Source organism: Mus pahari, chromosome 4 (genome assembly GCF_900095145.1).
Source record: "Mus pahari chromosome 4, PAHARI_EIJ_v1.1, whole genome shotgun sequence".
NCBI lineage: Eukaryota > Metazoa > Chordata > Mammalia > Rodentia > Muridae > Mus > Mus pahari.
The window spans coordinates 77,450,023-77,459,157 of NC_034593.1; the positions used below are offsets into that span (position 1 = coordinate 77,450,023).

Here is a 9,135-nt window from a genome sequence, read left to right on the forward strand (position 1 = left end):
AAAAAAAAAAAAGAACGCCAGAGGCACTGGATCACCTGGAATTCCAGGTGCAGGCACTGGTGAGTTGCCCAGCATGGGTGCTGGGAACCAAACCTGGGCCATCTGGACCAGTTAGTGCTCTTAACCACTGAGTCATCTCTCCAGCTCCAGCCTGACTGACTCTTAAAGGAGACAAGGAGTTAAGTAGTCCATATTATTTCTCTCTCCTACCACAGAGGCCTCATAAGATTACTGATTTTTAAGATGAAATAGTCATGTTTAAATCAATTCTGCTGCCAAATCCAAAACCATAGCCCAAGGGTATTAGTTACTTTCTTCATTGTGTGATAAAAGCCACTTAAGGAAGGGCTTACTTGGGTTACAGCCCATCATGGCCAGGAAGGCATCTGTGCCAGAATGTGAGGCACCTGCATCCACAATCAGGAAGCAGAAGGCAACGAATTCGAGAACTAAGCCGAATTTCTCCCTTTTCACTGAGTGTAGGATCCCAGCCAATGTAGTGGTGCCACCTATATTCAGGATGGGCCTTCCCAAAATCTAGAAACTCTCTCACAGACATGCCTAGAGGTTTGTCTCCAAGCTGATTTTCAGATCCCGTCAAGTTGATCATCAATACTAGCTACCAATCACACTAGGTGACTAATAAAAACAGAAATATATTTCGCATGGTTCTGGAGGCAGAGTATCTTTGTGAGGGATAGCAGGGATCACAAATGGCAACTCCTTTTGTAGCAGTTTCCTACAGCCAAGGCAAACAAGCTCACAAGGGCCTCCTTTATGATAACAGCAGTCCTCGCTAGAAGGGCTGTGCCCCCCACTGCATCGGCCACTTCTGAGCAGATGGTGGAGCAAAGCAGCTTTAGGAAGGCAAGTTAGGAGCAACTGGCAGTGAGGAGCTCTGCTCGCCTAACCAGTGCTGGTCCCCTGGAGGGGGCGGGGGAGTGGGTGGGAGTTAAAAGACTAAGTGTAATGCCCACCTCCTACCGCTAGACAAGACAGCAATGCTTTTATCCTCTCTGAGCCTAGGCTGCCACATCTGGGCAGTGCAGAGGACAGTGCAGCCATGTTTCTCACCAGATATTACATGGGTTAAGAGGAAATGAACCAAGCAAAATGTCTCACTCAATCGTTACACGTAAAGCCTATAGGAAATGATGACAAGGATAAGCACAGCAGATCTCTAACCCACAGGATGGTGGCTTATTTACTAGTAAAAGAGATAAAGGTTCACATGCAAGGTGGAGATGAGGGAGACACCGCTCTGCCTCCGAATACAAAAGAAAGTAGCCTAAGAGTCACCGCCAGAGAGACCTAATCCTCTTTATTCCACATAACGGGACCATAAGATACTCATTTCCAGGGCTCAAAGCCTCGTGGAATATTGCCCGTGTTTTACAACTTCCAGGGTATTTCTGTATCACTCCAGTTCCATGACTGTTCTCCCAAATACTCAACCCCTTCGCCTATTATTTTATTCAAACTTTTAAATTCAGAATTCCTCTTCTGCAAAGAGCTTATTATGCAGGCGTGTACAGCACATCTGCTTTTCATATTTAAGGATGAAGACAGAGATGAGATTCACGGAAACTATTAACTCAAGAGTCATCCCTTCCACACGGGCATGTTGGCAGAGATTTTGTTTCCCCGACTATGAAATACTTCACCGGCATACACACACTTAGGTAAAGATAAATAAGTCCTTAAAAATGAATACATTTCTCAAGGCCACCAAGATAACCTGAGCTATACTTGATCCCAGAACCCATGTGGTGGACGAAGAGAAGAGACTTCTACAGGCTGTTCTCTGACTTCCATGTACTCAAAGTGGCATGCATTTCCACACACATAAGCATAATAAAACAAATGTAAAATAAAAAATACATTTCTTCTATGATATAATTTCAGTAAATGTTACACCATTTTATATACCTATAGCCAGGTTGTGCACAACTTCTGTTTGAAGACAGGGTATGGCCACATGGAAAAGCCATAAAAGCCCTGACCTGGACACTCAGAATGGAACCTTAGGGATACTCCAAGCTTGGCAGGCTCAAACTTTCAGACAGCTCAACCTGATTTTCCCCCCCACTTACTGCTGGAAGCTACGGTCCCATGAGAGCTGCAAAGACTAACCAGGACTATAGGAACTCACACCATCCACTCAGCAAATTATCAGCTAGCTGAAGGTACCTGCTGGTTCAGGAAGAGTGCTAACAGCATTCTGGCCCACACCAGATCAGCTCAACTCTCCAAAGGCTTTCAAAGTCACAGGCAAAGGAAAAGAAATCTGGGCCATGCAAATTTCTTTTGTCATCTGAGCTCAAGGGAGAGCAGCTAGGAAGCAGGGCTTGAGCCTTGTTGCCTGAGTCAAGCTCTTTCTCCTCTTCATTGAACACAATCTTGGCTTTGGTGTTTTAAAATCACCTCCTAAAGTACGGTTCTGATGCGGAAGAGTCAAACGAAGTGAAACACGGCTTACTAACTGACTAAAATGAAGTACATTTAGCAATATGGGCATGTTATGCACCCAGTCTATCTCTGCCAAGGGGATGGGTGTAGACCATCCCCTGTAGACCACCTTCCGTAGACCTACTCTTACTGATGTAAGTGCCTTCAGAAAGTTAACCACTTCAGCAGCATGAGTCTGAACATTTGAGCACATGATTTTAACTGATACTTCATATATGGATGTGCATGTTTGCCTATGTTGTAGACTGAGGTTGGCACTGGGAATCAGCCTTAATCATTCTTTTGCCTTATTCATTATGGTGGGGGTACCTCTCAGTTAAACCCAGAGCTTACTGATACAGCTAGACTCAGTAGTCAGCTTGCCCTGGGGATCTCCTGACTCTGCCTGAAAAGCTAGGAGGACAGGCAAGCCTCCAAAGCCACTCAGTGTGTATGTGGGTTCTGGGAACCCAAACTCTGTTCCTCACAGTTGCATAGCAACACTCTTTAAAAAAATTGAATAATGAAAAGGAGACAGCTCAATGTTAAAGACAAATTCTCACTAAGTGACTTGAAACTTTCTCTGTAGACCAAGCTGGCCTTGAATTTTTGATGCTCCTCCAGCAGCCTCCGCCTCTAGAGTTCTAGGATTACAGGCATGTGCTACCGCCATCAACTGAGAAATTACTCCACTATTAGAGAGATTTCTACCATGACCAAAGAAGGTAAACTTTCTTCTCTTCTCTAAAAGTATTTTGATGATGTGTTGTTAAGCAAAATTAAACTGCTTCACAGATGACTATCATCAGAGAGGTGAAAGCATTTTCTGGATGATAACACATGTTATATATATATCAAGTCTCTCTCTAGGGGATGGGTGGCCTTCTGAGTCACTTCAACTACAAACAGGTGGTTGGGAAGTTTCCTCGACATTTTTCCCTTGATGATATTTTGGGGAATCACTAACCACACATGCAGCCCATTATACTACACTGTAAATAATGCTACAACAAATGTTTGTATGCCTTTGCTTCTTGCTGTTAGTCATTAGCCATCTGAAGGTAAAGCAGGTACTTCACCTGCGGACCAGTGAGGGGCAAGTGCTTGTGAAACAGGCAGAGCTGATCCTGTCACTGTGCGGCTACTCTGTCTGACCTGGGGTCTGAGAAAACTGGAGTTCTCCAAGTTTGAGGTCAACCCAGTCTATATAGTGAGTTCCAGGAGAGCCAGAGCTACACAGTAAGACTTGTCTCAAGAAACAAACAAAAGTAAAGGGGCCCTCTGTTGTCTTCATTTTACTGACACATCCTCTTCTTTCAGCCTTTAAGACCAAAACTCACTACCAAGGCAATGTGTGAGGTAGCCTCTTCTACAAACTTACACACAAGAAGATAATTTTAATTGGGTTGTCATGTAGCCTGAGCAAGGGTACCATTTGATAAAAAGTGACAAAGACACTCAGCCACTTTAGGGACTTGTCGGAATAGCTAACAACCCTGCCGCTTAAGTTTCCTCATCTGTGAAAGGGAGAAGGTGCCTCTAAGAACATAAGCTCATGCTGAAATAAGAAAGCAGTGCAGTTCGGGGATCAGTTTCCACCTCTGACCAGCTCATGTGGCTATGACTACTCGGAATGTACTACCTGCATTAAGAAATATGCCTGAGAGCTAATTATGTGTGAACACTCACACACTGAGGTATCTGCCCGATCTTTTTGGGTGTTTGGAACTAAAAAGCAGGTTACCAGCCACCCTTCCCTTCCTAAAAGCAAAAATTAAAAATACTGCAAGAACTCTAGAATGACCAAACCTATTGCCATGAAGTCCCTCTGACTGACTGATGCATGGTTGGTGTGCCAGGATTCCTAATTTCTAACAGGCCTCTGCTGCTGGGTCCCTAGACCCTACCATTCTAACAGTTACTCTCTTCATGGAGAAGGCGGGAGAGACTCACCTTGATTCACCTCGTTGCCAACCAAATGTGGAAAATCCTTTAAACACAGTGGTTTTCCATTTTGACTACACTGAAATCATCTGAGGAACTTTCAAAACTCTAAACGCCCAAGTCATACCCTAAACCAAGCACATCAGAATATCTAAGGGGTGGGGCCAGGTCCGATATTTTTAAAAAGTGCCCAGCACGGTCCAAAATGAAGCCAGGCTGAGTGAGACTTTTTTCTGTGCTGGCTTGCCCCTCTTGATCTCCAGTGCCTTGTGCCACACATGAAACCTGAAAAGCCAACCTAGAGCGAGTCAGACCTACAGCTAGCTGTGCACAGAAGGTACAATGGGATCCCTAACACAGGAACAGCACAGGTACTGCACTGGCCTCTACCAAAGGTTACCCAGCGCCTCACTGGAGAATCACGCTTTCAAACAGTTTGCCCTTCCAGCAAAAATAAGTTGGCTAATTTTACAGGCATCATTGTCTCTGTATTTGTCTCTGATCATTAGAATTTTCTTCCTTTTTAGAAGGCCAATCTCTTGGGAAGGAGATAATGGGTGCACGCCAACCCAACACAAACGACCGAGGAGCAGACAGCTCCCCGTGGCTGCCTAGAAGGCAAGCAAGCGCCCAGCAGGCTGCCCCCAGCGCAGGGCGGGGAAGCGCGCGGGCCGCAGCCACTGCACCTGCCACCGCTGTGCACGGGGCCGCACCTGCCGCGCCGCGCCGCGCCGTGCCCGCCCCTCCTACCTACCTTCCAGCAGCTCGTCCAGGCTGGTGACCTTCCGGCTGCCGTCTATGGTGTAGATGGTGCGGACGCCCTGGGGCAGGTTCACATTGTCAGACAGTGAGCGGGTGAGCTCTATGAGGAGCGCATCAAAGGAACGGAAACGGTCGTTGGAGATGGCAAAGACCAGGCCTTTGAAATAGCGGTCCCCATTCCGGTAGAACCGCGCCTTCTTGGCCTTCTTCTCCGAGCTGAGGGCCTGCAAGGTCCGCGTGCGGTAGAAGCTGCAGTGAGCACTGTGAGCCGGGCTGGGGATGAGCCCGTTGCCCTTGGGGCCAGAGATGCTGCTGCCCCCGGAGGAGCTGGGAGCCCCTCTCCGTGACCCTGGCCGCGGCCTTTTGTCCCGTTCTTCAAAATGTTCCAGCTCAATGCTCCTTGTGCTGGCCATCGCGGCTGCTCGGGAGAGCTCTCCACAAATAAATTAATAAAAGAACGTTCCCGCCGCCCCAGCCGCCCCGGCCGCAGCGCGCCGCGATCTAGGCGCTCCGTCCGGTCTTAAAGCAGCGGGACACCTGGCTCGGACATTCGGGCCATGCTCGCAGGTGGAACCGCTCAGCCAGCTAAAGGCGGCCGCAGCGCGCAGCTGCCCAGCTCATTGTCCCGCGCGCCCTCGGTCGCCGCCGCCAGCTGGGGAGCCCCACGCCCCCCAAGCGCCTCCTTCGCCGGGCCACGCCTCACAAGTAGCGCGCGGGCAGCAGGCCGGGAGCCGCCAAGTTGAACGACCCTAGGCTGGCCCGGGTTCGCATCCGGCCTGCGCTCTCAGGCGCGCTGAGCGGAGGAAGGAAGCGGCGGGGGGGNGGAGGGGCACGAGCGTGGGCGAGGCGTCTCGGGGCTGCCTGGCGCGGCCTGGGGTCCCGGGGTCCCGCCGCCGCCGCCGCTGCCGCCTCGCGCGCGCCCAGGCCCTGTCCACGGCCGATGCGCGTCCCTGGCCCGGGATCCTTTAGAGGAGCTGGGCCCCTGCAGGAAGAGTGCAGCCGCCTCCCACGCACGCACGCCCACGGGCATCCGCGCTCTCGGCCGCCTGTCAGGGCCTGGACCCCGGAGGACACCCCTCTGTCTCTTCAGGGACACCACAGACCGCAGCGAGAGGGAGAGGGTGAGGAGGAGGGCGGCGCCGCGCGAGGAGCGGCTCTACAGTCCAAGGAGGCCCCGCCCGCCGGGCTACCGGAGCTGCGCGCTCCCGGGCGTGACCGCGCTGCGCGCTCCACAACCGCGGGGGCTAGCGCAACCGCGCCAGGCCAAAAAAAAAAAAAAAAAAAAAAAAAAAGCCTACAAAGGGAAAAGACTCAAGGGCAGCAGCCACATCCTTATTCTGCCTCCTGGGGAAAAACCGAAGCCAACCTAGAGCAGAAATACAAAACATAGCACTAGGTTTGGATGCAGTATTTATTTTTTATAAACGGCTGGNACAGTCCAAGGAGGCCCCGCCCGCCGGGCTACCGGAGCTGCGCGCTCCCGGGCGTGACCGCGCTGCGCGCTCCACAACCGCGGGGGCTAGCGCAAGAGATGGGACCTGAAAAAAAAAAAAAAAAAAAAAAAAAAGCCTACAAAGGAAGGAGACTCAAGGGCAGCAAGCACATCCTTATCCTGCCTCCTGGGGAAAAACCGAAGCCAACCTAGAGCAGAAATACAAAACATAGCACTAGGTTTGGATGCAGTATTTATTTTTTATAAACGGCTGGTGCATTGTTTCAATAAAAGAAAAAAAAAATCCTTCACACTTTCTACTGCAGATTCGCTAACACAGTAGTTCCAGTAACTTTGAATGAATACATGACTACAAGTTATTGGTTTCATTGAATCAAATATTTGTGGAGAGCTTGCCATTTGCCGGGCATTAATCCCATCATTGTGGATGCTCAAGCATAGACCAGAACCCCTGCGCACTTGCCCGCGCTCACGTGTTCATTCTGAGCTGCTCACAGAAGTGGACTGACAAACACCCATCATGCAAGAAAATCTCTTCTTGAGTGGATATTTGGCTCACAATAAAGACATGTTTCAAGAAAATTTTGAAACGTCCATTATTTCACTTTGGTGATGAAGCCCCAATCTGACACATGAAATTAATGATTCCGCACCCGGTTCTTCAGCGGCCCTAAACAGCTCCAAACTGTCCTTGAAGATAGGGCGACAAAACGCTTTGCTTGGGGTGAACTGGAACAGCATAAAATTGGAGTGGGTAGAAACACAACCTTGAGCACTGTGAAGCAAATCCCTTTTCATAAGGGGCTTAATGAATACGATACAGGTCAAGACCTAGTTGGCCAAAACATGAGAACTGATGAAGATAGGGGGGAAAAATGTTCCATGGCCATCCAAGATGACTCAGTAGGCAAGGAGACTCATAGAACTGTCAAGCCAACCCCTTAATCATGGCCAGAACTCACATGGTGGAATGGAAGCATAGACTCCTATAGTTTATCCTCTGACCCCTGCACCCATGCCATGTCATACAACACAGTAAATTCATCTAAACAGTTTTGAGAGAAAAATTGTTCCTGAATTCCATTTCTAGTGCAAATGAACTGGGGAAAGGCAGGCTTCAAGGAGGTAACTACAAATTAATCTGGATTGCTTTATGGTTTAAAGTGTATAGAACCATAACACATTTTCCTCTGTCATGCAAGTGCAGAATTTCTACAGTGAGATGTTTAAAACTGGCTTGTATTTCCCTTGCTGGGATATTTCCCTGAATCTCAGAAACACTGTCTGACCTGCCAGCTGTTCACCTCTCTGGAGATTGTTTGGGTCTCTCCTGGATGGAGATCCAGCCTTAAGGTGGCTTTATGAAGACAGGACGGCCACAGGCAAATAAGTCACCTTCTGGAAGCCAACCTTGACCTCTCTCTCTTGGCTGTGAATTACTGTTTTATAACTCCCCTTAGCCCTAACATTTACTTGAATAAAAAATTGGGAGGAAAAACTTCAAATACACCTCCATTTCTCATCTACTGGCAGTTCAGGAAGGAATTAAATCCCCAAATATTCCCTCTCACACATTAAAACAACTCCTCTCTGCTCTTATTACACATTTTTAAATAATTGTAGACTATCCAGTATAAAAACTTCACTGGCAATCTGGTAAAAGCTTCTTGTAGAAAGCTCAACATGACAGAGAGAAAAGGGCTGGTGTTTCCATCCCACACGCTTCCCTCCGGCCACCCAGGCTGGTGATGCTTCTGAGACCAGACATTGGCACCCTGCTTAGTACCTCTCCCCCAGTCTACTGTGCCCAGAAAGAGAATGCAAACGTTCAGGTGGTATAATCTGTTTAAATAAAACTTCATTAAATTCTCTACTAAGTGGCTTTATATTTTAAAAAAATACTTGTCTTGACTATTTCCCAGTTTTGCTTTATGCTACTCTTTTTCTCAAAGGCCTTGACTTGTCTTCATTTTTTTTTTGTCCCCGAGCTTCGATCTTCAAGGCAGTTTTCCAGCCATTCCATTACTTATTACAATAAAAGATGCCTACGGACCTTGTAGGCTGCGAGCACTTTGGCGATCTGCTGTCTCATGTCTTTGTTTCTGTTCACAGTGAGCCAAGAGCTTCTTCTCCCAGAAGTAAAAATGATGAGGTAACAGTTTCTAGTGGGGGGGCCCTGGGAACTGTAGACTTGAGCTTTTTGAAACAAAGCACAATTTTTAATTTCATAACCTTTAATGATTATAAATCCCAGTGTTCCCCATTAAGTTTTAATGGGAAAGGACATAGAGTTCAGAAAGACTCTCAATCCCTACCATGTAGCCAGTGTCCTAATTGGAACAGGGCTAAGAGAGGTGTTTTTCTAATTTGTTGCTTCCTCAAGGAGGACTGGCTGTCCTTTTCATACCCGATGCTTACAGCATGTAACATATATATATATATATATATATATATATATATATATATATATATGTGCTTTTCTGCAATTGTTAGTAATGTCAAACGTGAAAGTTCGTGGAAAAGTACTA

At 47.8% G+C, this 9,135-nt stretch overlaps 1 protein-coding gene across 11 annotated transcripts in view; it reads right to left on the minus strand.

The window, feature by feature from the left end:
• Dclk2 (doublecortin like kinase 2) overlaps window positions 1–6,303 on the minus strand; it is a 128,687-nt gene extending 122,384 nt beyond the window's left edge. For 6 of the 11 annotated variants that reach the window (XM_021195493.2, XM_029537431.1, XM_029537430.1 and 3 more), the window contains exon 1: window positions 5,147–5,994. In XM_021195493.2, the coding sequence (XP_021051152.1) occupies window positions 5,147–5,567 (421 nt within the window). In that variant the 5' untranslated portion in view covers window positions 5,568–5,994. Of the gene's footprint in view, window positions 1–5,146 lie in introns of all 11 variants that reach the window. The other 5 variants (XM_029537429.1, XM_029537428.1, XM_021195494.2 and 2 more) reach the window with 3 other exon arrangements.
• Between the last annotated feature and the right edge of the window lie 2,832 nt (window positions 6,304–9,135).